This window comes from Mustela nigripes, chromosome 6 (genome assembly GCF_022355385.1).
Source record: "Mustela nigripes isolate SB6536 chromosome 6, MUSNIG.SB6536, whole genome shotgun sequence".
NCBI classification, from domain to species: Eukaryota; Metazoa; Chordata; class Mammalia; order Carnivora; family Mustelidae; genus Mustela; species Mustela nigripes.
This window is the reverse complement of record NC_081562.1, coordinates 3,517,943-3,545,384: the sequence shown is the minus strand read 5'-3', so window position 1 is coordinate 3,545,384 and position 27,442 is coordinate 3,517,943. Positions and strand designations below refer to the sequence as shown.

General features: G+C 63.2%; 1 protein-coding gene and 1 long non-coding RNA gene across 4 annotated transcripts in view; both read right to left on the bottom strand.

Moving 5' to 3' along the window:
* Window positions 1-26,833, bottom strand: part of WNT7B (Wnt family member 7B) — a 47,594-nt gene extending 20,761 nt beyond the window's left edge. The window contains exons 1-2 of one of the 3 annotated variants that reach the window (XM_059401780.1): window positions 26,577-26,833; window positions 2,068-2,290 (exon numbers count right to left, since the gene is read on the bottom strand). In XM_059401780.1, coding sequence (XP_059257763.1) covers window positions 2,068-2,290; window positions 26,577-26,672 — 319 coding nt within the window. In that variant the 5' untranslated portion in view covers window positions 26,673-26,833. Of the gene's footprint in view, window positions 1-2,063; window positions 2,291-22,252; window positions 22,425-26,576 lie in introns of those variants that run through there. The other 2 variants (XM_059401782.1, XM_059401781.1) reach the window with 2 other exon arrangements.
* On the bottom strand, window positions 11,609-12,685 carry LOC132019119 (uncharacterized). The gene is made up of 3 exons (XR_009404707.1): window positions 12,466-12,685; window positions 11,921-12,064; window positions 11,609-11,725 (listed from the first exon to the last, which is right to left on the bottom strand). It is a non-coding gene; the product is annotated as an uncharacterized LOC132019119 (long non-coding RNA).
* Window positions 26,834-27,442: the final 609 nt, after the last annotated feature.

Here is a 27,442-nt window from a genome sequence, read left to right as displayed (position 1 = left end):
GCGCCCCCACCCAGGCAAGGGCAGAATTTAGCCCCCCCTGAGTGAGTCTGTCTGTGGCTGCAGCAGACCCTCCCTTCAAGGCCAAGCTGCAGACCTTCCTGGGCTCGTGCTGGGCCCAGGACTGGTCTCCAAGAAGGAAGAGCTGGGAGCTGTTAGCCATGATCCCGGCCAGTAAAGGTAATGAGGGTGGGCACTGGTAAGTGTCCACTATGGGGCAGGGGGTGCGGCACGGGTCATGGGCTGGGGCCAAAACCTCTCCACTTGGCCTTTTTATTGGCATTTATTGTGGACCACATGTGAGCCTCCCCCTGCCTGGGACCCTACCCTGAGAAGGGTCTCTGAGTGGCCACAGCTCCCTCACTGCCTTTGTCTCTTGCAAGTCCAAGCGCCCACCACCCTGCCCAGCCACAGGACCATGTCCACTGCGTGTCTCTCCCCATGGTGAAGAAGCAGGTTAACCCTCGCGGTGGGAGATGTGGACCGGGATCGGAGCCCCAGTCCGTCATGCGTGAACCTGCAGCCGCAGGTGACCTCCTGACTCAGCGGCGCCGTGGGGTTGCTCGCAGTGGCCTCAGAGACCAGAGTCTCGGGAGCGAGGGGCCAGGGAGGCAAGCGGACCCCTGGCAGGGAGCAGGCAGGAAGCAGGCAGAGAGCAGGCACCAGGCACCCGGCGAGGACTCCCTCCCCCCTGCAGAGGATGGAGCAGGGAGCCCCGCCCTCCCCTGCAGGCACCTGCAGGGAGGGAGCTAAACTTGGGTGGTGGGGCCCCCGGGAGGGGGTGGGGCCACCCTCCCGCCTCTGCCAGGTGCCACCCACAGGCTGCTCACCACAAAGGGGCCTCAGGGGCTTTCCCCTGCGCCACCCCAGCCCTATGCCAGGCGTTCCAAGCCCCGCAGAGCTTGGCTCTGGCCTGGGTCCCAGCAGCTGTGGCTCCTTGGCCCACTGGGACCGGAAGGACGTGCTCTGCCTGCAGGTGGGGGTCTGAAATCGCAGGGTACCCCGCAAGCCTGGCACGGTGCCTCCAAGTGATTGCGCCCCCGTCTGACCCTCCTGGAAGGGCAGGTCGCCTCTCCTCCCACCCCCACCAGCTCAAAGGCAGTTTCTCGTGAACCTACTGTGTGTAGGCCCGGGAGAAGCCCGGGAGAGGCCCTGGGGGCCCAGGTGACAGCCGGCTCGCTCGGAGCTCATGTTACGGCTGAGGACCCGGAGGCCCTGAGTGGCCCCAAGGGCCATGCCCAGGGTCACGGAGCTGAGTTCCAATCGAGGTGAGGCTCTGCAAGTCCCACTTTGCCCTCTGAGCTCTTCCCAACTAGGCCTCAGTCCCCTTCCCTGTAAAATGGGCACCGGGGAGCCTCCGTCGGGGCTGTGTGAGGACACGGAGGTGGCGCATGTGATCTAGGAGCAGGACACGGCACACTGGGACACGGCCAGCAGACCTCTGGCCACTCCTGCTTGGCGCCCTGCAGTAGCTGCCACTGCCCAGAGCATCGGAGGCCCAGGCCCCTCCCCAGCCCCACTCCCCCTGCACCCCCTGCCCCCCGCCCTGCCCGCCAGCCTGTCGGATTCCTCGGCGCTCGCACACGTGTGCGCACAGCATCCCACGCGTCTCTGCTTGCGAGCTCCCTCTGCCTGGAACACTTCCCCATAAAGGGCACCAGTCGCCTCCAGCCCCCACACCCCAAACCCCCCTGCAGGACACAGACGAACACAGACGAAGGCAGGGAGAGATGATGCGGCGTGCCTCCTTCCACACAGCCGCCGAGCCCTGCGTCTCTAACCGCCACACTGCGCTACCCGCTGGCCGCCCAGGGGCTCTCAGCCTTGCCAAAGTGCCGCGTCCTCCAGCCCCACGGCCCGGCAAGACACCCCTCGGCCACTCACACAAGTGGGGTCTCCCTGGGGTGCTGCCCCCTCCAGGCCAGGCTTGTAGAGACACTGGGGCTCGTGCCGCCCAGGGAGGGTGGGCAGCCCCGCACAGCTTCCTGAGGGGTGGGGGGCGAGTGCCTGGCCCCCAGAGCCCCGAGACCGTGGCTGGGTCCCTGCAAGCCTTGAGGCGCCCTTACCTACACGGAGCTCTTGCCCGAAGACGGTTTTCTCGCCGAGGGCGGAGCAGTTCCAGCGTCCGAAGCGAAACTGGTACTGGCACTCGTTGATGCCCATCTGCGCCCCCTCCCCAATCACGATGATGGCATCGGGCCGGCTCTGGCAGATGGCGCGCTGCCGCGGGGCCAAGCCGGGGATCTTGTTGCAGATGATGTTGGCTCCCAGGGCCACAACGGACGACAGCGCTCTGCAGAGAGGGGAGAGGACACGGGGAGGTGAGTGGTGGTGCGGGGCAGCTCGCCCTCGGCCTGCCGTCCTGCCTCACTCAGTCTCTCGGTCAGCTGGTGGACTCTAGGCGCCCTACATGCCAAGCTCTGCCACCAGGGAACAAAACACAGATCCCTGTCCTAGAGAATCCATCTCCCCTGGACCAAAACACGTGATCCCAGCCTGCAAAGGTGCTCATGCCTACCTTCTCAGCCTCCGCACGGCCAGAGCCGTGGGTCACAAGTCCCGGGAGTCAACAGTCCCACAGAATGCAAGAACCCCAGCTCCCCATGCCTCTGAGTCAGACACACAGACTCCGGGTCAGAGGACTTCACGCCTAGGATTCGCCCAGCCACCCCCGAGAGTATACCCCCAACGCCTGACCACTGGGCTTCCCCAACACTAACAGCTCCTGGCCCAGGCAGGACTGCTGAGCTGGCTGGTCCTGCTGGGAGCCAAACCTAACTCCCCTTGCAACCCATCTGTAATCTTGGGAAGGCGCTCTGCCTCTCTGAGCCTCAGTATTCACATCCGTGAAATGGGAGTGTAACACATCTGCCCCCCAGCCCAGCACCACTACTACCACATAGGCTCAGACCAGACAACTGCAGGGAGAAAGGTTGCATCCACGGGGACGGCTGCTATTGTCATTCACTTGTTTCTGGATGACTGCGTAGACTCGGGAGGAACTAGAGGCAGATGTGAATTGAGCACCTAGTATGTGCTGGGCTGGGCAGGGTCCTCTTTGCAACATTGTATCCTCAGAGTGGCCCCCTGGGGGCGCCATGTCACTAATCTGGAGCCCTCTGGACACTGGAGGGCACTTGCCAGGCTCCCGCTGTTCACATGAGCTGTTCCTGGTGTGTTTCTTTTCGGAGAGGACATTCCCCTCCTGTACAGGTAACCATTTTCAAGGGTTCGGGTCTGCAGCACTCAGTCACGTTCCAACATATTTTCCTCACCCCAAAATGAAACACCATGCCCCTCAGCAGACACTCCCTATCCCCTTCCCTCCCCCAGGCCCTGCAACCATGAATCTGCGATTCTAGACTTTTCGGAGAGATGAGGTCACATAATCTGTGCCCTTCCGTGTCTGGCTGCTCTCACTTGGCATCATGTTTCCGGGGTTCAGCCCCACTGTGACAGGTGTCCGTGCTTCCATCCCTTCTGGGGCTGAGTAATATTCCATCGTGTGCAGCGACCCTCTTGTGTGTATCCACGTACCAGCTAGCGGCCGCTGGTGCTGCTACGAACACGGGCGTGTAAGGTGTTGTTTGAGTCCCTGTTTTCAGTTTTGGGGGGGCATATTCCGAGGAGTGGAATTGCTGGGTCATATGGTCGGCTTTTGAGGACCCACCAAACTGTCCTCCTGAGCAGAAACCCTTATTAGTTTCTGAGCGCCCGGGGGCGGGGGCGGGGGCGGGGGGAGGACAGCAAGCGGGAAGGAGTTGGGGGCTGGTTTGGGCAGACCTACGGGCAACAGCTGAGTTTCAGAGTGCCACCTGGCTTCCAAACCAGAGACCAGACTGGCTTAGTGAGGGACAAAGTGTGGGAATGAGGGAGACCGCCAGGGGCTCCCCAAAGCCGACGTCCGTGCGCTGGCCTCCCGGCGCCCTGCGCTCCCTGCTCCTGCCCACTGGCCGGAGAGAAACAAGCCCGTGTTTTTCCAGGGCAGCCAAGCACCCACAGCCAGCTGGGAAAGTCCCCATGTGACGTGAGCACACAGCACGTGCCTCAGGCCGGGCCCCCCTGCGACACTCAATCCCCACGGCCCGCCCGCCCCACTCACTAATCTGGCCAAGACCCCCCTGGGTGTCCCACGGTCACAATGGGCAGAAATGCCCAAGGCTGGCGCGGAGGAAGAGCATCTGGGCAGGCTGGGCTGGGAGCGGGCTGGAATCTGGGGAATTCAGCCCAAAGTAATTGTAGATGCTCAGAAAACCGACCCGGGGAACTGAGATGGATGGGAACCAGCCTCCAGGCCTCGGGACGGAGCCCGCTTGGGATCCCGGACACTGAAAGCTTCACATTCCCAAATTCTTCCAGCCATCTCCAGGGTGCAGACCCCCCCCCCTCCACTGCCTGGGACAAGAACCCTGCTGGGGGTGGGAGCTTGGTCAAACAGGTTCTGAACAGGGCGACCTCAGTGGACTGAGGATGGACCCCAGGGGCCGAAACAGATCACCGCAACCCTGGTCTCCCGCCTCCAAGCAGACCCCCCAGCCCTCTTGCCAGGACCCAGGTCTGACCGTGTCACTCCCCTGCTCAAAGCCCATCCATAGCTCCCCAGGTGCCTTGGCGTGGAATCGGAGGCCTCCGGGATCTGGCTCCTACCACCCCACCATCTTTGCTTGCGCTGGTCCCTCTTCCTGGGATGCCTTCCTTCTCCCTTTTTCTGTCAGGCAAAGTCTACCTGCCTGTGCCCAAGCACAAGTCCCCTGAGCTCAGACGCCTTGGCCCCCAGGCATCCGAGGAAACACACAGTGGGCACTTGTCTCTCGAGTACCAGCCTCAGCCGTGGGCTCTCACTGTGGCTCTTCACAGCCTTCCCAGCAGACCACAAGGCCCTGAGCACAGGGCCAGGTCCCGGCTAAAGGTGGGGTTCCTGGGACTGATCCCGTAGGTGCCCATGAGTGCGGACTGGCTGAACAAGTGAATGAGTGAGTAAATATTCACAAATGATGGTAACAAAAGATGACCCAGCTTAAAGACGGCCCAAGGGGGGCACCTGGGGGGCTCAGCGTGTTAAAGCCTCTGCCTTCGGCTCAGGTCATGATCTCAGGGTCCTGGGATCGAGTCCCACATCAGGCTCTGCTCAGCAGGGAGCCTGCTTCCCCCTCTCTCTCTGCCTGCCTCTCTGCCTACTTGTGATCTCTGTCCAATAAATAAATAAAATCTTTTAAAAAATGTAAAGTTTTAAAATTTTAAAAAATAATAAAGAAATTTAAAAAAATTAAAATGGTCCAAGGACTTGAAGAGCTATTTCTCCCAAGAGCGATAAATGGCCAACCAGGAAGTGAAAAGGCTCGGAATAGCACTCCCGTGAAGAGGTCAGAACAACAGAAAGCCTGAGGGTTGCTTGGGGAAGATGGGGTCAGGAGAGGGTGGTTGGTGAGGGACGTTGGGGAGGGTATGTGCTATGGCGAGTGCTGTGAAGTGTGTAACCCTGACGAGGTACCCCTGGGGCAAATAATGCATCGTATGTTAATAAAATTCATGAATAAAAACAATTAATTAAGTTAATTAATAAAATTAATAGACAAATAAATTTATTCACTGATAAATAATAAAAACAATTTAAAAGAATAAAATAAATTTAATAAATAAATTAATTAAAATAATTAATTTTAAAAAGAACAACAGGAAGTGCCAGGTGTCGGCTGGCGGTGGGGCCATTGGAGCCCTCGTGCGTCGTCGCCAGCAGGAAGGCAAAACGGGGCAGCCACTGTGGACGACCGTCAGGAAGTTCCTCAAAAAGTGAAATGTAGAATTATCATAGGGGCCGGCCATTCCACTCCTTGGTCTATGCCCAGAGCTGAAGACAGGTGAAGATAGGTGTTCAAGAGAGGTGGATGTTCATAGCATTGCTGTCCCCAAGAGCCAGAAGGAGGAAAGAACCCAGATGTCCACCAGGGGATGAATGGGCAGACAGGCCGTGGTCCATCCGAACCATCGACCCTCCAGGGAGGGACCTGAAATCCAGTACGCTGGGCATACAGGCCCCCGGACTGCGCGCCATACGCCAGCATTTGCACAACGTGTCGGGGAAGGACAGAAAGCGGCCCGCAGCCGCCCAGGGCCACAGGGAGGAGACGCGGGGAGAGCCGGCTGGGCGCGCGTGGCGGCAGAGTCATGGAGCCCAAAAGAGGCCATGGGGAGTGCGATACGCCGCTGCCTGACACACTTTCCAACGGTTAAAGTGGCGAATTTTATGTTATGTGTATTTCAAACCCAATTTTTTAAAAGTCTCTCTACGCACAGGACTTCTGCCCCCTTGGACAGCGGTGGGCTCGGCAGGAGGGGACAAGAGGGTCCTTGCCCAGCCGATCCCCACTTGTATGCTTCCCAGGACGTGTGGAGCCAATGAAGCAGGGGGCAAAGGAGCCCCCGGCAGCCCCCAGTACCCAGAGCACAGGTCAGAGGTGAGGTGAAGACATCAGGGAAGATAGTCACGCAGTATTTTGTGCCAGGAACATAAATACTCAGATACAGCTGCTAATTCAAAATCATTTTGCAATTGTCTTCTTTAAAATGTGGGGGTTGATCCACTCATGTAATGAGATACGCGCATTCTGAACACCAGCCGCGGACCACACGGGCCTCTGCCGGGCTCAGGCCTCTCTCCTAACATCCTCGCGGCAGAGCTGTGCAGACCGCAGCTGAGAGAGGCTAGGGCGCGTGCCTGGGGCTGCACAGCCAGGCTCAGAGCCGGGTCTCTGCTTCCAGAATGCAGGCAGAGGCCCATGGCAGGTGCATAACAAGTACCAGAGCCGAGAGCCGGAAACTATGCCCACTTCTTAGTCTCTAAACACGGCTTTAACTCCTTCTCTTGCTTAAAATCCTCCAAGGTCACTCATTCCTTCAGTCCGGGTCGATGGACAGCTTCCACGGCCGGAGTCCTACCACCCTGCCCTTCCCTCCCCTGCAGCCCGCGGGTCGGTTCACTCACAGCGCGTCTGCCCACCGCCCCCCTGAGAAGGCCTGGCCCACCCCAGCCTTGGCCACGCTCTTTCTTCCACCTGGAGGGGCGGGGGCTGCAGTTATGGGAATCCTCGTTAGGGAATCTGCCAGAGAGGAAAGGGCCCAAAACGCGTGGTAACTAGAAATCGGTGACCTCAAGGAGGGGCAAGGAGGGGGGAAGAATGGGGGGGAAGTGGGGGAGAGGGAGGGGGCATGGGGGGAGGAGGGGGAGGAGAGGGGAGCAGCAGGGGGGAGGAGGGCGAACGCAGGCCACACCCTGATTGACTGGCACCCCAAGCAGCAAGACCCCCCACCCCGGGGGGCTTCTCGTCCTGCAGCTGCCCACCCAGGTGCCCTGGGAGAGCTGGCAGGGAGGTGCCGAGTGGCCCTGAGCACAGAGACACCAGGCTGGTCACTCCGGCTTCAGTTGCTGACTTTTCCCATGGAAAGTTCTGTTCCAGACTCCTCTCGGCCTTGGGACAAAGGTAAGACGGCAGGATGAGTGGGCAGACGTCCTCAGCCCCGGCCTGGGCCAGCCCCATGAAGGGAGCCTGCGGGACAAGGGGTTTCTGCCTTGTCCCGGGGACTGCGGACGGGCCCCTGGTCTCCCACCAGAGGTGCGAAGCCGCAGGCACTGCCTGCAGTTTCCTGGCCCCGGGCACAGGTCACCAGCAGGGGCTGCCAAGAGACAAGAGGAGGCTCATCCTACCTGCTAGAGGTCCCAAGGGGCCAGGGCTGCCTCTAGGACTAGGGGATCCCAGGGGTTAGGGGCGAGATGAACACAACCAGGTGACAGGTGGTGCAGAAGAGGCAAGAGGGTGAGACCCTTGCCATGACATTAGCCGGGTACCATGTCACCCACCGGGCAGCCCTGTAGGGCAGAGGCTGGGAATGTGACACTGGTGCCAGCCGGCTTGGATGGAACCCTGGCTCTGCCTCGCCCGGGCTATGAGACCTTAGGTACGTTTCTTAACCTTTCTGTGCCTCGGCTTCCACATCCGCAAGGTGGGAATCCCGATAGCGCTGCTGGGCGGAGTCCATGATGCCGGCCAGTGAGGAGACGTCATCAACCTTGGCTATTATTAACCCTCCCTGGGGACCTCCGTTCACTGAGCCCCCAGGAGCCAGTCCCTGTGGGGATCAGGGACCAGCTGTGTTCATCACGAGGACCAACGTGTACACTGGCAACACCCGCCGCCGCACATACCATGATTGGGTTCATTCCTGGATCAGATGCAGTCCAGGGTCTAGACACCCCAGGAAACAAGTGCTCGCGTTCACCAAGGGCGCGCCCTGGTGTCTCCAGCACACACTGGGAACCACCACTCAGGTGTCCGTCAGCAGGAGACCACGGCTGGCGTCGTCACGTGCAGGAGGTGACAGCAGTGATAAAGGGCAAACAGTGTACGTGTGTGAAAACACGTGTGACACCCCCCACACACACACTGCCGGACAGGAGAACATAAAAGCTCCACACGTCAGAAGCTACCCTTAGCTCGGCGGCCCAGACCGGGAGGGGGCCCCGGGGAGCCTGCTGGGTTCTCCAACCCAAGCTGAGAAATCGTTTCCATGCATGCCCACACCGCAAAAACGCATCAGGAGGTCCACTCGAGATCTCTGTATTTATGTAAGTTACATCTTAACAGAAAAGCCAAATGTTGCAATACAAAACTTCTTAGGGCTGGCAAAATCAGAATGAAAACACGTTTTCTTACAAAAGTTAAAGTAAGGAAAGTACGCTTGAGAAATACAGTAGGAAGGGTGACAATCACGCCCTTGTGCCTTGTCTGTGCGTGCCGTGCCGGCGGCCATGGAAGGGGCAGGGGGGTGGGGGGGTGACTGCTAATGTCTCCCTCAGCAGGTGCTGTGAAGGCTGCTGTGGGCCGGGCCAGCCACCACCTCCTCCAGGCAGCAGCGGGCTGGGCCAGAGTGCAGCCCGAATCGCGTTAAGACCCCATCTAGGTCAAGCCCCACTCTGGCCAAGGCCCAGGTGGGGGGCTCCTTGGGGCGGCCTCCCTATCCTGACATCCTTGGGGAACAATATCTGGGCCATCTCATACTCAGGGACACCGAGACCCAGAGAGGAGAAGGATGGGGGAGCCAGTGTCCCCCCTCCGCCAAGGACTAGAGCCACGCTGCCCTCCCCTATCTCCACACAGGACACCCCTGCTTCACTCGGGAGGTCATGACCTTCCAAATCCTGCCCCAGGAGCCAAGCGTCTAACCTAAATGCCTCATGCTGTTCAGAGTTAGTGTCTCGGGGCAGAAAGGACACCTCCCGGGCGTTAGATTCTGGGCTAAGAGCATCCCTCAGTGGGAAGGTATTTATTATTATTATTATCATCATCATCATCATCATTATTATGTTACTCCCTCAGAACAGGAACCAGAGGTCCAGAAAGGCCCAGCCACCCACCTGCTGAGTAGCTCAGGGAGGGAGGGTAGGGAACAGGGTTTGGGACCCACACTTCGTGCCCCCAGACTGGCCCGTGCCTCCTCACCCCTGTCTCTGACCCTCAAAGATAGTGGGGAGCCTGCTCGCTTGTTCGTCTGGAGAGCCATCCTCCCGCACTGGTCCCCCGGGGGGAGGGGCAGGAGGCCCCCACGGGGGCCAACCCGCTCTGGGAGCCTTCATCAAGTGGTTCTGGAAGGAGGACCCCAGTCCGTGCTGGGGGCTGAGTCACGAACTCTCTCCAAACAGTCCGGCCTCTCGCCCTGCTGCGGGTCCCGGGGTGTCAGGGGTCTTATTCCCGCACTGGGCGCTGCGCCTGGCACAGACCCTCAGTGGCCATCACGGAGCGAGTGAATGAAAGAGGGCAGAGGGAATGAGTGGAATGCGTGAATGGAAGCGTTCACACCCACTGAGTGTGAACAGCGACCCCCAGCTTCCACAGGGAGCAAGAGGCAGTTGAGACATCCTTAGTGGGGCGGGGTGGGGAGAGGCGCAGGCTGGGTGGGCAGGCAGCTGGGGGGTCTCATGGCATACTCACGTTTGCACTTAGACTGCTACAGGTTAACTTAAAAATTAGCTTCTATTCCCAATCTACGTATGACCGAGAAAACAGCCATCCACACGTGAAGGCCTAGCGCTTAGTGGCGGGAGGTAGGCAGAGTGGGTCCAGGCCTGTGGGGTAAGGCTGCCCCGAAGTAGCCCTCGAGAGGGCTTTGATCCATTGGTACTACCAGGGACAGGACAAGCTGTGCCTTTTTTATTTGAAGAGCCGGAGAGAAACGGGACCACGTGGCCGAACAGCCTCTTGGACCCCGAGGAAGCTTCGAGCTCTGATCTGTGTGCAGGGCCCTAAGATGACGGGCAACGATGTGGCCTTGCGTCCTCAGGAGGCCACGGGACCCAGGCACCCCCACCTCAGTATCCTGTTTCCCTTACAAACTCCCCACCAACCGACCCCACAAACCACAGCCCAGGATACAGATGCCCCGGTAGAGGGGGCCGGCCCCCCACCGACAGCAGCGACCTCTACCCAGCCCGGCCTGAGCTCCTCTTCCGCACCCCCTCTCTGGACAGAGAACCAGCCATAATGCAGCTCCCCCACCCCACTCCCAGGCTTCTGAGCTGGGGCAGCCCCTGTCCTGAACCGACCACAGAATCCTGGGAATGTTCCCTAGGCTAGGACCGGGGCAGCCCTCCACGGGGGTGACGCAGTATCCAAGCGCTTCCCAGAACTCAGACCTCATGATGGAGCCTGCTGGACCTCAACAGCCCTGACCCCTCCCCCACAAGCCACAGGAACCAGAGGGGGTCACCAGGGGATAGCTGTCCCTCCCTGGGTCCCCTTCCCCCTGCTCAGGGGGCGACTACCACTTCTAGGAAGGTTGGCGGTGATGTGAAAGGGCTTCCCCATGCCCCCTCTGCCCTCTGGGTCACCCACCTCCCTGCCCCATAGAGCAGGACGGCAGGCCTGGAGCCCGAGCCAGGCCCCTACCTCCCTGAGCCATCAGGGCTGCAAGGACCACCCATGAGGTCAGCCCCAGGCACCCCCTTATCGCTCCTCCTACATCACTCCACCCCCACGCCTCTGCTCTCCTCCCAGACCCACTGACCTCCCCATGGCAGAGCCCTTCCTCCCAGAGACCTTCGCCCACCTGCCCCCCAGGGGGCCAGGACTCGGTGCTCGACCCCCTCAGGCCTTTCCTAAAGCCCTTCGAGGTAAGGCTTATCCACCCCCACAAGCTGTGAGTTCCCCAGGGCAGGAATCCCCAAAGTAGCCCCGCACCCACCCCAGCCCTGAGCTAGCCTTGGACTTGAACGCCCAACCCAGCCCCAGCTCCCTGGGAGGTGGGGACAGCCTGGCCAGGCCTGGTCCAGATGCCCTGTCTCCCTCGGAGGCCCCATCCCCGGCCCCGGTCCCTGCTGCCCAGCTGCCCAGAGCTCCTGCGGCCCACGCTCCTGGCCCGGGGCGCTTTCTAATTCTTCCTTCTCGGGCATCCTCCGGCAAAATATTTGAAGAATGTTCTAATTATCTGCGATCAGCCAGAGAGGCGGGCCTGGGTCCACTTGTCCAGGAAGTAACTCCGCAAATACCTGGGAAGACAGCAGCTGGCCCCCACGCCCACCCACCCCGTGTCCCCCCCATTGTCTCCATCAGGTGGACAGGGGTCAGCCCAGAACTTCCCAGCCATCGGCAGGTGGCAAGAGGCTCTTTCCTGAGCTCCAGAGCCAGCAGCAGGCCTTGGGGGGGTGGGGCACAGCTGGTGGTGGCCTCGGTGCTCCTGCCTGTCAATTGGGGATAAGAAGGTCTTCCTGGTCTGGAGTCACTCTGCAGAACCCCCAAGTCACCATCGCAGTGCCAGAGCTTGGCACCCAGGGGGTCCCCGCAGCCCTCCTCTGTGGGGTGGAACAGGATGACACGGAACAGCTGGAGCAGAGCCGGACACAGCTCCTGCAAAGGCCCAGGGGCACTCCACCCACCTGTCCTCCTGGCGTTAAGTCTGCTCATCTCCTTCCCCTGCTGGGACTCTTGGCCCTGTTCAGTGGGCAGCATGGGCCTTGGGGACAGCCCCAGACCTCAGGAAGGCCGCCTTTAAGGTCTGTTCTGAGCCTCAGTCTTTCCGTCTGAAAATAGGGATGATCAGCCCTGTTTCAGCCAATGGCTTCTCCCCCTACTGGCCTGGAGGGGGAGAACTTGGGGGAGGGGGGATGCCCTGGAGGGAGGGACCTACCGAAATGACCACCCTTCCTGAGTGGCATCCCCCACCCTGCCCCCCACCCTGCCCCCCCTCCCCCCACAGCTCCTCAGGGTGGGTCTTGCCGGCCTAACCTTACAGAGGAGGAAGGGGGCTCGCAGAGAACACACAGAGGGAGCTGCACGGGCGGTGGGCAGGGGCTGCCCCAGCGGAGGTGCAGAGAGGGTGGAGGCAGGAAGGGGCCCAGCTGGGCAATGAAGCCCTCCCTCTAGCCCTCCCTGCCCTGCCCAGGCCTCAGTTTCCCATCTGCATGAGGGACCGAAGCGATACCTGTGGCTGTATCCTAGGGCAGGTTCTCGGGGCTTGGGGTCCTGTGCTCAGGGTCTGCTCGGCCGCTGACTCTCGCTGGCCTCAGCTTGCCCATCTGTCCGATGGGCAGAACAGCCCCAGCTCGCAGGTGGGGCTCCTGCAGCCGAGCTCCCTCCAGCACGGGTCCTGCCTGCTGCGATCTTTCCAGCCCACTGCCCGGCTCAGCTCACTGCCCGCGGTGTTCCCGGGGAAGAGAGCACAGCGTCCGGCGGCTCCCTCACGCCCCCCGCGGGCGCTTGCCCGCCCGCCCTCCCCACATAGCTGGCATTCCTGGCCTGGCATTCTGGGACCCCACCCTGGAGGGAAACCAGGCAATCCTGGGAGGAAGCAGGCAGCGGACAGGGGTCTCGGGCAGGGCTGAGGCTGCTAGAGGGGGACAAGCACAACCAGGGGCACGGGGAGCCGCAGATGAGACGGCCCCGGGCCCGGAGGGTTCATCCAGCCCCCACATCTGTTAAGTCAGTGAAATCAGAACCTCGTCCCCTCACTGTGACCACAATGGGTCATTGACTTCTGACCTCAGAAACTTCCAGACCTCTGTTGGGAAACCAGGACCCAACATGACCCTCCCGGGTTCAGGCCATACTGACCGGCAAGGCAAGAGGTGCCCAGACCCCTCCAGCAGTCTGGCAAGATTCCAGGCCCAGTTTGATGCCTCTTCCTCCGAGAAGCCTGCCACTGGTCTGCCTTCTGTCCTCTGTCCGCTCATGGTCACAGCTAAGCTGGCCTCCAGAGGAGGCTGCGGGGGGCTGAGGTTCAGGCAATGGACCTACTTCCTGCACTTTCTGCTATATTCTGGACCTTCCCAGGCTTCACCCCTGATCTTTCTTCTCAATTCCCGTGGTACGGGGGGTTGGGGGAGAGGGGACACTGAAACCCCGAGGCTCATGGCAGCTGAGCCTGCATAGTGAGCTGAGACCTGAGCAGGGTGAGACCCCTAGCCTTGGTCTTGGCCTAGGCCCCAGTGCTGCAGCTCTGTCAGACACCGGGGCACCCTGCAGGCCTGGGAGACCAGGAGGTCAACCTGAAACCACAGGACCGATGGAGGGACAGACAGGTGAGGGGGACAGGTGGGAGGAAGCTGGCAGGGCATCTGGCCCAGGGCCAGGCCAGGAGTCTAGGCGCCTGATGGGTCGGCCAGCACCTCAGCCTTCTGGGCTGGTCTGAGCAGTGGGTTCAGGGGCCTTTGTCCCTGTAGGCAGGGGACACTGGACTGTCACCTCTGTGCAGAATGCGGGGCAGGGCCGAGCTCCTGGTCCTGAGACCCGGCCTTGGGTGACATCCTGGGGGGTGGGGGGCTTCTGGGAGCGGTTGGAGGTGGGGGCCTATCTGGGCCACAGGACCCCTCAGAGCAGAGCCCAGCCCCACCCAGGCTGTCCCCAGTTCTATGGCCCTGCCCCCTGCTCTCACCAAACCTGGCGGTTCCTCTGGGCCAGAGCACCCTGGGCAAGGCTCCTTCAGCACTCACCTCACTTTTTAAGCACCCTGCTGCCCCCTCTGAGAATTTCTGGACCATCGGGGAACCCCAGCCCACTGCCTCGGCTTGGATGCTTTACGGCACAGGGTGCTCATCCCCCCCCCCCCCCCCCCCGGGGCGGGCCCCCCCCCCCCCCCCCCCCGGCCGGGGGGCTTCCCGGCAGGGGGCGCCCCCCCCCCCCCCCCCCACCAAGGAGTAGTCCACTCCCTCCTCATCAGGCGGCTGTGATGGCCCACATGATGGGGCTTGCACCTTCAGAACCCCTCCCTGGGCTCAGCAATCCCCCTCCCACCCCATGCCCTGAGTGGCCCGGAGTCCTGAGCACCACCCCTGCCTTCCGCAACCAGCTTCCAGCTCTCATCCAAGGCCACACAGACACCTGGCAGGGATTTTACATCAGCGCCAGGAGCAGGACCCAGCCCTGCAGCTTTTCTCTCCACTTCTGGGCTCTCTGCCCCAGGCCCTAAGGACCTGTTTCCCCTCAACCTCCCCTCTTCTCCTCCTCCCCCTGCAGGAATGTCCAGCTCTGGAAGAAAGGCAGTGAGAGGGAGCCAGGGGTGGCTCTGGGCTCACACTCAGACTCGCCTGCAACCCTGGGCTCTCCCTCCCCTCCAGAAGGGACTGGCAAACAACCTGTGGCCCAGGTCCCTGGATGGGGGTGGGGGCGGGCAGGAGGCGGCAGGCGCTGGACCACAGGGAGGACGCCCCCAGCAAGTGCACTCCTGGCCTTGTGGTTCCTGACACAGGTGGATGGTCCCTGGGACAGACGTGGGCTCCCCCAAGGTGGGGGGGGGCCAGCAGCACCTGGAAATTCCCAGTACTCCTGCCAGCGGAGAAGTCACCATGAGGAGACCTAAGTCAAGGAGCCAGGAAGGCACCCAGCCCCCCAGACCACCCCTGTGGCCACTCACACGCACGGGGGCGCACACTGGGGGCCATCCCTGGGCAAGTGGGTCCTGACTAGGCCGACGGGCCTCGCTGGGACCCAGATGCAGAAGCTGCCATCTGACCGTCCCAGAGGGGGTTGACTGGGCCCTAACTCAGCATGAACTTCGAGCTGCACTGGGTGCTAGATGGAGGGGGCGGGGGACAGGGCCCGGAGGGCTACTTGCAGCTACTACCACTGGCCGGGCCTCCGAGTGTGCTCACAGCGCCCGTCTGCCCCAATCAGCGCCCGTCCACCCTGTGGGCCCTGCCTCGGGGAAACCTGTCCCTGTCACACTCAGGGGCCTCCCTTAGCTCGGGGTGAAGCTGCCCACCCCTGTCCTGCTTGACACTTGCTCCCCCGGGGCTCCCCGGGCCTGGGCCTGCCCTCTGCCACCCTGACCTCGCCTCCCACGGCCCCAGCCAACTCTGAGGGGCCGACGCCCGCTCCCAGTGCCCCCTCCCCGCCCCACGGCTGTCCGTCGGCCAAGAACTCCACTGTCCCCAGCACATTCTTCAGGGCCCGGGTCAGTAGAAGGTCTCCCAGGATCTCCTGCTCTCTAGGACCCCACGGGGCTTTGCGTACATGATGGGGAAGGAGGGAAGCTTCCCAGTACCGCCCCGTACACGGGCGGCTTCGCTTGCCTGTCTCAGGGCTGCTGTCGCTGAGAAGGGCAAGCCCTGAGCAGTGACGAGCCCTGGCAGGAAGGGGAGGTGGGGACAGAAGGGCTCTGAGGCACCGAGACCACCACCCACGGGGACAGCCCCAGCCAGAAAAGGGGAGGCTTGCCCCAAGTCCATGGTATGCGGCAACTATGCACCTGCCGGCCCCAGTTTGAAGGTCAGGAGCTGGCCAGTCTGGACCACCTCCTCTCTCCCTGCTCAAGCCAGTCTCAGAGCCCCTTGGGTTGGGGCCCAAGGCAGGAAGGGACCCGGGAGCAGAAATCTGAGGGCCTTTTGGTCCCCTCACACACCTGGAGAGACAGGTGTCCCTCTGGTTCCAAGTGTAAAGATGTGGAGGTGGGAGCGGGGAAGAGAAAGAGAGACAGAGTGAGCCCTCGATCAGAGCCTCATGACTCCTGGTCGCTCGGCAGCTGTAAGGCACAGGTGTGATCGGTCCCTCGCAGACAGCAGATGAGAAGGCAGACAGGCCTGGGCTCCACCTTGAGCGTGACCCCAGGGGTCCCCAGCACTCTGCCCCTCACGAGCCTCACCTCGCCACCCCCCACGTGGGGGCCCCTTGCTTAGCTCCCTTTTCTGGCAGCTGGGGGAAACAAAGTCAGAGCAGAGCCCAGCTGGTGGGGGGCGCCCATCAGCCCCGTGACAGACGGCCTCTCCAAGAGACCTGAGTTTTCCAGAAGTGGAAGGTGGAGCCCTGGGCCCCCTCCCCGCTCCCTGGGTCAGGGGTCTGTCCTGTGGGCAGGCAATTTCTTCTGAACGAACTCTGGTTCAAAAGTGATTTTCGCCCCTTTGCCACTTGGGACAGTGAGGGCCTAAGTCTCAGCTCTGGATCCCTCACACCCCCGCAGCCCCTAGGCCTGCTTCGGGAGGGGGGCAAGCTGAGACATCGCCCACCCTTGTCCCAAGGCTCCCTCCCTCTGGGGTCCTGCTCATTCGCGGCTCCCGCTGGGCACGTGCCTGGACTCCTGCACAAGGAGCACCTCTGGTCTGGGAGGCCGTGGAGGAGGGTCTGGAACAGGGGTGGCCTTGGAGGGGCTGAGGTCTGAAAAGGGCTGGCGGCCCCCAGTCTTATCGGGATGGGACTGCGAGGGGATGCTGACTCGGGCCCTTCTGGACCGCGGCAGATGCCTGGGGGGCTGCGTGCCGGTGAGGCTGGTGTCCTCCCCGTCCTGGACCGGGCACCTTGCTGGCCTTGGGGTCTGCAGGAGGACGGCCACCTGGGCAGCACAGTTCTAGTGAGCTGCCCTCACACCCCCCGACTGAGGGCTTCGTGGTGTCATCTGTGCTCAGAAGCTACCTGCTCAGGCGGGAGGCTGTGGGATGACCTTCCCGGGGCCTCCGTATCCTCAGTCACAGAGCGGGCCAACCACAGCCGTGGCTGCCTTGCACAGAGGACCCGTGAGTGCTGGCTTCCTTCCAGGCAGAGCCCTTGCCCAGCATCCCGGGCCCTCAGTCCTGTATCGGCTTGTATGCCTCCAGGGTTGGAGAGCTCACTGCTCCCCTGCCAACCACAGGCTGGCCCAGTGGCCCAGGCCTGGGGCTCCCCCCCACGCCTCGGAGGCTGCGGACACCCTGCGTTGAGGGCAGGACCGGGAGGGCGCCCGAGCAGGCTGAGCAGCTCTGTGATGGAGACAGGATAGATGGAGAAAGCGAGGACAGAGCGCACCTGTGCCCACCCCCACCCCGTTAGCCAGCCCAAGGGGAGGCCCCAGCCCCGCGCCAGGGAAGGAGGACAAACGGAGGTTTTGTCCTTGGCCAGCGGGCGGCCCGCACCACACAATGACCCTTTCATCAGGCTGAGGGAGCCCTGGGTCGAGGTTTCATCTGACAAGAGAGAGCTCCCGGCCCCTTGTCCCTTGCTGGGGGAGTCAGAGGGTGGGGGGTGTGGGGGGCTAAACCCTATCTGAGCCGGACCCAGGGCCATGCAAAATGGAAGCTCCGTGGCAACTAGCTGAAATCCCTCCATCTGCCCCAGGCAGGGGGAGGCCTCCAGAGGTTAAGTAACTGGCCATGGGCTGCACAGAAAAGGACCCTGTTCTGGGTACCCCCAGACCTGAGCTGCCGGAGGGTCTGGATCTCTACGTCTCTACAACCAAGAACTCCACCCCACCCCACCCCATTCCCCCGCTGCCACCACCCATGGGGTGCTGCCCAGGCTAGCCTGACAACAGAGCCTTGGCCCAAACCCCCAGGAGGAGTTCTGAGCTCCCCATACCCATAGGCTATGCAGCCCGCCCCCCCGCCCGAGGCCGGCCTGAGACTCTGGGGAACATGGTGTGTGATTTGTCAGCGTCCACAGCGTCCCTAGAGGACCCAAGCGTGGAAACACTGTGTAGTCAGGGCCTCAAAACTCACCTCCCTTGATGGTGGCCCCTCCCTGCAGGGCACCATGTACCTGCCCAGATCACCCCAGGAGGCCGCAGGGCCCTGGGGACACCCTTCTCTGCTGGACCACCACAGGGCGAATTTCTTCTCAGAGGCAGTGGCAGAACCAGTTCCAGACCAGGAGGGCGGTTATGACCTCGAGAGGGCCTCTCTGCTCATCAACACCCCACTTCCTCCAGGAAGCCCTCTGAGGTCACCCCCAGAGAGTTCAACACTCTTCCCTGAACACTTACGGCCACGAGGCCCCCCCCCTGCGTCCCAGGTGGCCGGCCTCCCTGCGCCTGACTGCTGAGAGCGACCCCATCTCCTGAGCACTTACTGTATACCTGACTGCTGAGAGCGACCCCATCTCCTGAGCACTTACTGTATACCTGACTGCTGAGAGCGACCCCATCTCCTGAGCACTTACTGTATACCAAGCACCCTGGGGGCCACATCTCTGCATTTGCTCACCGAGTCCTCACGGCTACTCCAGAAGTTTCAGTCCCCCTAGTCCTGGCAGCTCCAGGGCAAAGCCGAGCTCCAGAATGCACCCAGGCAGCTAGGGCAGGAGCAGGGATGGGAACCGGAGCAGAGAGGACTCAAGGGAAGCTGCTAGGTCAGAAAATGAGCCTGTCCCCGCTGCGGGGCCTCGGGGTGGCTGCAGGGCACAGCGGGGCCTGGAGGAGGCCCAGGAGGACCACCTTCCCCTTCAGGCCCTTCCTCTGCACTCAAGCGCACACTCCCACACACACAGGGTCAAAAGAAGTCACCCCCAGAGCGCACCATTCCCCCTTTGATTGTGGGGCTCCGGGAGCATGTTGTGAGGGAGAAGCTCCACTCCTGCAGCTCAGAACAGGGGTCCCCGGAAGTTCCCCGCGCTCACCCGCGGTGCCCACTGCCGCACAGAGCCACATGTGCCTTGGAGTCCAGGTGGCCTGCAGGCCCCACGTGTGCCGGCAGAGAGGAAGTATCTCCATCTCCCAGCCACAGATGAGGAGACTGCAGCCCAGAGAAGCTCCTGGACCGGCCCGAGGCCATACCGCAGAGCACCTCCCACACCTGGACAGATGCAAGCCGGGAGCTGCTGCTCCCAGGGGGAAACCGATGCAGGCTAAGCTGGGCGGCCCGGCTCTGCGGCCACACAGGCTTCACTGCCCGGGGAGGGGGCCTGATTCATCAATGCCCGCCGCCCAGGGTCATGCCCACAGAGTTTCTGGGCCTGCGGTTGGCACCACCAACAAAGCCACAGTGGCCGAGCCGGGAAGAGGCCCAGCCTTGGCAGGGCCGCGGTGAGCGCCCCCCACCACCCCCCACAGCCAGGTGGTCGGTGAGTAACCGCCCCGTCACCCATGACTCACTCAGCTCCCCAGAGCGGGCGGTCACCATGAGAGGCTCGTACCGGAAGACCTGGGGGGGTCACTGCAGCCAACCTCCACATCTGGGAGGAGGAGGCCAAGGCCGGAAGGGACCTGCCCAGGACAGGAGGCCAGCCCGGTCCTGGCACGAGGGCCCAGCCCAGCTGACCATACCACAGCCCTCTTCTGGGCCTCTGGTCCCCCACCTGCCCTCCCGGAGGCCCTCCCTGACCCACCCCCCACTCCCCCCACTGGCCCCAGAAGCTTCTGTTCTGACAACAGTAGCACAGAGAAGGGTAAGGCTGGCCGGAGCTGCCTCGCAAGGGCCAGCCAAGCTCAGCATCAGGCGGGGGCTCAGGGCCCTTCCAGGCCAGCACACCCGTCCGACCCAATCAGTGGCAGGGGCCCAGGCATGCATCTGGGATTCACTATGCACGGACCACAGCCCAAGACAGGGAGCTGGGAGAGCAGCCCAGATGAAAAGGGCAGGATCAATTGTCCACCAGTGTCTGTGATCCCAGCAGTGGGATGCCTTCTGGAAAGTTCTCTGGAGCAGAAAGAAACCTCTGCCCAGGGCTCCTCCTGCCCCTGGAATCCTCGGATCCCACAGGGCCAACCTTCCTAAGTATTCCCGCCGGTAGTGAGGTGGGGTTACTGTTGACCCCCTACAGTTCTCAAAGCCCTTTTGCACGGGCCCCCTCAACGGCATCTGGGCACCAGCGCAGAGCCGCCCACCAGGTGCTGCCCACCGTTCTCACTGTCATCTGTATCCTGGGGGCCCTGCTCCCACCTGTGGCCTCCTCCAGGCCAGCCCAGTACCCACCAAATGGGGCAGGAGAAACCCCAGAGCTCCCGCTCTGGCTCCTGGGAACAGCGAACTGAATCTCCACTCAGGAAAGCCTGGCATCAGGGCTTCCCCCCAGGGGGTGGGGGCTGAAGATCAGGTTGGGCTGGCGTGAGCAGCTATTCACCGAAGGCAAGGCGGGGAGCAGGGTCTGCTTTGCTGCCCCTAACCCCCTACCCTGGAACCCAGCACTGGCCCAGGAACATTTGGAAAACCGTCGCCTTTGGAGAATTTCTCCCAACAAAGCTGGCAATGAACACGCAGGGAGCAAGCCCATGTGGGCACAGATGGTAATCACTGCAGCCCTGGATGGCGGGAGCCCACCGGGAAGGAAACCCTGGGGTCTACACACGCACACAGGGCCCACCACCTGCCCCAGAGCCCCTCACAGCCGCCGCTGCTGTTCTCTGCAGCTCCTGAGCCTGTCGCCCAGCTCCTCCTCTCCGATACCCACTCTAGACAAGCCCCAGAGTTCTCCTGGTTTCCTACCCCTGCACACCTCCCCATTAATGCCAAACCGCGGCCAGCTGGCTCCAAAAATGATTTCTTTAGGCCTTTAGCTGCTGATTGTCTAGCTTAAGATTGAGATGGGAGGGGGTGTTCAGAGGAGGGGGAGGCTTTCCACCTCTGACCTCTGAGAACTAGAGGCTGGGATTCCAAGCCCCCCTTGGTTGATTCATTTCCCGGGAGGGAAGCCGGAAGCAGGACTCTCTAGCCTGGAGCTTTCCTAGCCTGATTTCCCCAAAGATCAGTCGGTCCCAATCCGGCCCCTTTCCCTGCCTGGGGCCGCCGGTCCTCCCCCTCCCACCTTCCCCAGGCGATCCCTCTGCAGCCGGGCTGCCCGCCGGGCCTGGAGCACTCTCTGCGCCCGGACCTTGTAATTATGTCCCACAGCCCGGGAAACCGCGGGCCTCGCAGCATCTGGCTGCGGTTGCGAACTTTTGTTTCAAGATGCGCGACTATTTATAGAAGGAAAACTGGTAGGATAGTAATTTCCTAGGAGTTGGAGGAGAAATTGGCTGCGCCTCTATTAAAAGGGGGTGGGGGCACGGCGATTTATTAGGACTGCGGCCGCGCGGGAGGTGGGGGTGGCGCGGGGAGCGGGAAGGCAGCGCCTGCCCCCTCTGGCCGCGTTAGGCGACCCCGGACGTGGCCCGCGTGTAAAGGAGGGGGAGGAGGAGGGGAGGAGAGAAGGGGAGGGAGAGCTAGCTCTGAGGTTTAATCAGTAGCATCCAGCTTAAATTCCCCCAAACGGCGGTTCCATAAATCAAACTTCTTTTTAAATCGGAGGCCAGAGCATATGCGTCCCATTAGGAATCGGGCGAAGCCACTGCTGCGCCGACGCGCCCCCTCGGCTCCCTGGGCCAGGTCGGGCCCTGCCTGGAGCTTCCCCGAGCCGGGTGGGCGCTGCCGGTCCCGACGCACACGCGCGCCCACGCTCCGCGCGCTGCCTTGGCCGGGACACCCGGGCGCACCTCGGCCGACCGCAGGCTCGCTGCGCGCGTCCCCCTCGCCGCCAGGTGAGGAGTGGGCAGTGGCTGGGTCGGGCAGCTCAGCGCCGCGGGAAGGCGCGAGAAGCCGCAGCCACCACCAAGGACAGCTCGGGCGCTGTCTGGTGGGGCGCAGAGTGCACGTGTGCACCAGTGTGTACGCGGGGGAGCGGGTGTGTGCGTGCGGCTCTCTCTCGAGGGCGGCCCAGGCGGGCCGGCCCCGCGAATTTATAAAGGGAAGGGAATGCCGCTGGTCCGGGACTCCGGTGGGACAGCGCAGGGAATCCCCGCGCCGCCGCGCGCCCTCCCGCCGCCGCGCTCCGTGCGCGCAGTCTGGGCCACCCGAGCAGAAGGGCCTCTGGCGAGCCACGTTCTCTCTGACCCCAAAGCCGTAACTTCTCACTGCTGCAGCCGCCCCCAAGTCCTCCCCCTCGGCGCTTTAGGCAGACGAAGACGCCCAAAGTCCCAGCCTACCGAGCGCGTCGGGCACCCGGTGCCCCGCCCAGGGACTCCACTGCCGAGTTTCCTACCCGCCCGGCTCCTGCGCCGGAGGCCGAGGAGAGGGCTTCCTCCACCCCCGCCCGCCCCGCGCGCGGCCCGCGGCACTCACAGGTAGCTGCCGCTGGACAGGATGAGAAAGATCTGCGGGCAGTACACGGACAGGAGCGCGCCGCGCGGCGACAGCAGGAGCATGGTGGGCCGGCGCTCCTGAAGGGCTTGGCGGGCCCGGCGGGCAGGGCGCCGGGGCCAGCTGAGGCCGGGGTCTCCGCGGCCTTCCCCGAGGTGGGGCGGCGACGCCAGGCGCTAGGGACCCCGGCGCGCGGGCCCCAGCGCAGGATTCGTCCGTGCCCCGCCGCCAGGGCCGAGCATCGCGCTGGGGCTGGGGCTGGGGCTGGGGCCGCGGCGGGCGCTTCGGCTGGAGCGCGGAGAAAGGGGACGGGCAGCGGGTGCGCCTCGGCGGCTGTCTGGCCCTCCGTCCGTCGATCGGTCGGAACCGGCTCTGTCGCTCGCTCTGGCTCAAGTCTCCAAGTCTCTCGAGGCGCGCAGCTGCCATTGGACGGGCCGCCCCTACATCCGCCTCCTCTGCGGGCGGGTTTTTTAAAGGGGAGGCTGACCAGAGCGTGCGACAGGAGCCGCCCCCAGGGCTTGCCCAAACTGCCTTGGCCCGTATCCCCCCACCTCCCCGCCCAGCTTCAGCGAACCACACAGCTCCGGCCGGCTCTGGAAGGTGCACCTGGGGGGGAGGCACCTCGGCGTAACTGCGCGGGGGCGTGCGCTCCTCTTGGGGGGCTGTGCTCGGCAGTCTGTTCTCGCGTTCGCATACATGTGCCTGCATGTGCCTGCGTGTGCCTGCGTGTGCCCGCGGGAGCGTGGGCGCGTCTGTGAGGGCACAGGTGTGTGCGCACAGACGCACTGTGGGTGCTGCACCTTCGCCCGCGTGCGCCCCTGGGTTTGGTTAGGCGGGCTGCGAGTCGCACACGCTCACCCCAAACAACCAGGCCGGCCGGGTCCGGCAGGACTCACCTGTGCACATGCGCACTGGTGTCTCTGTAGGGTTCTGCCTCGGCGCCTCTTTGGAGAGGCAGTGAAAGGGCACCCCTAATTGGTTCATGGAGAACCCCAAATTTGGCTTCCCCCTCTCGCTTCTTTTGCTCTCCTTTGTCGGGTCGATTGGGGGAGGTGTAGGGAGGAGCAGATTCACAAGGACCCACTTCCTAAACAATTCTTCCCGTGATTTTTTTAAAAGCCAGAAACCCACTTCTTATTTTGAGGTTTTGAGTCCCACCTCCTGCTGTGTGCCAAGCCTAGCTATATATGGATGATCTTGCAGAGACAGTGCGGACCCTGTCCACGGAGCACAAGGCAGGGATGAGGACGAGAGGTCTGTGCGGATATGGCCAGTGGTCCAGGGATGGGGCATTTCCCACCTTCTAGACGCGGCCTGGAGATTCCTGCCCAGCATCCAGACGCAGGGGGCTGCCCCTTCACCTTCATCCCGCTGGACCCCTCTGCCTCTCCCAGGGCGAGAATGGAGCAGGGCTGAGAGTGCCTGAATTCCAATGGCTTGTCCCTGCCCTGGCTTGGCTTCCCCGAGGGCTGGAGGCTGTTCAGTCCAAAAGTGAGGAACCGTGACTCCCCAAAGCCATTTGTTTTGAAATTGCTCAAAACCTGAGGCAAACCTCCTCTTGGGGCCCTGATCCCCAAAGGTGTGGTGAGGCCCCAGTTCTCCCTCCCTGCTGGTGTGGAAGCTTCCCCCAGGGCTCCACATCTGTGTGCTGGCTGCTTGTGCACAAGTGGGGGAGGTTCCCGGTGTGCCTTCACAGACACGCACACACGGGCCTGGGTGGGGCGGGGGGAGGGCATGATCACGAGTATCCCTCAGTGCATGTCCCAGTGCACACATCTCTGACACTGGCTTGGAACTGCTGCGGCCTTAAAATCCACCACCTGGAGGAGTCCCCAGGGTGGTGAGACCGAGGTCATTGACAGAGACGGCAGCTGGGCTGGTGAGCACAGGTGTTTACTGGGGCCCCACCTCTCCCCCCAGGGCACAGGCACCTAGGACAGACATTCCTTTGCTGTACCCCAAGAAGGATGAGAAGGACTAGAAGGACGTGCTACTGTGACCCCACTTTTCGGATGAGGGAGGCAGACTGGGAGATTAAAGCGCCCATCCAAAGCCACCAATGAAAGTGAGGGGAAGGAATGAAGCCCAAACCTTATCCTGGATGTACTTCATTCCCAAGTCATTAACCCTTCTGGTCACATCTGGGCCCAACTGCCCCCCCCCCACCCACACCTTGTGCAACCAAGATGGCTTGCAAAGACAGCAAGCCACACTCCCCCCACCCCCACCCAGCAAGGTGGGCTGCAGGGGCTGTGTAGTGACCCAGGTGGAGTCCGCTCCCCTCAGTGGATCCCATTGGATCCCTAGCTTTCCCGGACGTGGTTCTGCAGGGTGTTCGGAGCCTTGGTTTTCTCCTCTGCCCCCAGGAACATGTGTTTCAGGCGGTACAGCAGGGGAAGGAGCTGCCCACCCTGGGGTCCCTGAGTGGAGGCAGAAGGCGGCATCTGGCTCTCTTGCCGGCTCCCAGAGAGGCCTGCACACAGGCTGGGTCTCCCTCCCTTGTCTCTCTCTACTCAGACACAGGCCACCACCGTGTTCAGGATGGCCAGAGCCACAGTCCCATTTACAGACCAGAGAGGGAAGCTGCTTTGTGTCTGGGGGTCAGTAGGTCCATCACACAGGCCTCTCAGCTCTGCAACCAGCCCTGGGAGCCCAGGATGGGCACCACCTTGATCCCTTTTTGCTGCCTGGGGTGGGGAGGGAAAGGTCCTGGAGTGCTTCCCACAAGCTGGGGGGTGGAGGGCTGTTCTGTTGGATGACTCCTGTCGAGAAATGGGTGCCGGTGCTAGGAGGAGGGGTCCGCGGTGGAGGCCAGAGCCAGTCCCAGCTCTGCCTCTTACTCTTGGGGACTAGTGAATTGGCGTCCCTTGCTCAGTTTCCTGATCCTTAAAACGGGGACCTAACCCTAGGATGGCCAGGAGCGGACAAGGCCTTAGTGCTGAGGACCAGGGAGAGCCTCAATATGCCCATGACTTTTGGGGCTCTAGGGAGAGACACTGCAGGGCTGCTGGGTTCCGGACACAGTGCCTCCCTCCCAACCCCCAGCCCCTGGCGGACGCAGTGCAGCTCCCTCACCTCTATATGGAACACCCAAGAACACAGCCTGCACAGACCAACAGTAAACAGAGCCACCAGCAGCCCTAGGCTCACCAGCCCAGGCCTGCAGAACTGAGGTTAGGGCTGGGTCTTCCCGCCCAGGCCTCAGTCCCTGCCCGCTGGGCCTCAGTTTCCCCATCAATAAAATGGCGGACGGGGCGACCGAGGGACCGGCGATAGACGGAGGTGATGATTCTCAGGTGGTGCTTCTAACCTCCCAGCCTGGGACGCCGCGTCTCCGCCTCCCCACGGCCTGTTCACCGCCTGTTCTCCGGCCAGAGGCCGCCACTGGCGCACAGTAGGGGCGCAAGGCGCGGCTGGGCGCGGGCGGTGGGCGACCCCCCCCCAACGAGGTGCACCGCACCCCCCTTCACGGTCACATCGCCCCCCCCAACCCCCACTTCGAGCAGGGCCGAGACAGCTTCTGTCTAAAGGAGATCGCAGCCCAACAGGTAAGGACTCGGCTGGGTTCAGGAATGTGGAAATACGACTCGGAGCTGCTACTGCAGCGAGCAGTGAGCCCGGCCCGCCGGGCCGCACGAGGGGGAGCGCGGCGAGAGGGGGCCGGGCCGAGGGCCCAGGGCGGGCGGGGGCTCGGGCCCCGGACCGAGCCCGAGGCGCCGGGCCCGCCGCGCGGCCCATCCCGAGCCAGCCGGACGAGTTGTCAAGGCAATTTCAACACGTCCGGGTGATGGATAGGGTCGAAGGGCTCGGGCAGGTGCCCCGGCCCGGCGGGCTCGCGGCCCGGGTGCTCGCCCCCCGCCCGCCCAGGCCTCCCCGGCCGCCCGACGCCCCCGGCTCCTGGCCCCGGCGCGCCCTCCAGACGGCGAGCGCTCGGCCCGGGCTCGGCGCCCAGCGCAGCCCGGGGGAGGGAAGGCGCGTCCCACCCCCAGGGCCTGGAGCCCAAACAGGTGAAAGTACGCGCCGGGCACGCTCGCCGCTACCCGCGAGCCTGGCCGCCGCCGCCTGCGCGCCCCGCTCTCCTTCCACCGGCCCCGGACTCGGCGCACTTCGGGAGTACCTGCCGTTCGTGGCGTTTGGGGGCGTCTCTGCTGGGCCGGGGCGAGGGTCCGACACGCAGGCCAGCCCCGGATCCCCAAGAGCCTCCTGTACTTCCTCGGGCCCTAGGTCTCCGCCGGGACCCTCTGGAACCGGTTCCTCCTGGCTGCCCCTACCCGGGGCTACGGCCCCTGCCCGCGGGGATACTCACCCGAGCTTCACGTAGAGGACGCCAAAGCAGAGAAACACGTAGAAAATCCACTTGCGAAAGTTTCTGTGCATGATCCAGGGAGGGGGGCTGCGCCATAGACAGCGGCGGCCGGAAGGGACGCGCGAGCGGGGCGGGGAGCCGGCAAGGGCAGGGGGCTTCGGTGAACCGCTCTCAGCCAGCGCTGCGGCTCGGGCGGCCGGCGACGCGCGAGCACCCGGCGCGCGCTGCCACCATGGTGAGCCCGGGGCGCCGCTGCCTCCGCCGCCGCGTGCGCCCGGGGAGTGACCTGGGCCGGGAACCGCGACCTCGGAGCAGGGCTGAGAGATCGCAGGGCACGACGAGCGCCGGCGGGGGCCGGGCCGAGCTCTGCGGGCGGGCGGGCGCTGCCTCCACTGGGCGCAGCCGCCTGGGGCCGTGCGCGCCTCGCCGAGCTCCGCCGCGGCCAATGTGTCCGCACTTGTCCGCCTCCCCAGGTGACTCGCGGCCCCGGCAAGCGAGCTGCGAGAGAACGAGCGCGCCCCAGGTAGGAGGATCCGCCTCCCGCCCGCCCTCCTCGCTCGCCGCGCGCTCTCTCTCCCTCGCTCCCGGGCTCTCCCCTCCCTTTTCTCCTCCCTCCCCCGTGACACACAAACACATCCACCCCCCCCCCCCAACATACACACCCCTCCCCAGGCCCGCTCCCTTCCAAACGGCCTCCCGGGACTGGTCAGGAGGAGGGGAACTGGGTGTGCGGAGTTGGGCGGGGGTGAGGGGGGTGGGGGCGCAGGGGAGGGTACGTCTCCGAAGAGACACCTGCGGTGGGCCTGGCCTCGATGCTGGCAAGGGGGTGGGGGTGGGGCGCGGGGGGAACGTCTGGTACAGATCGC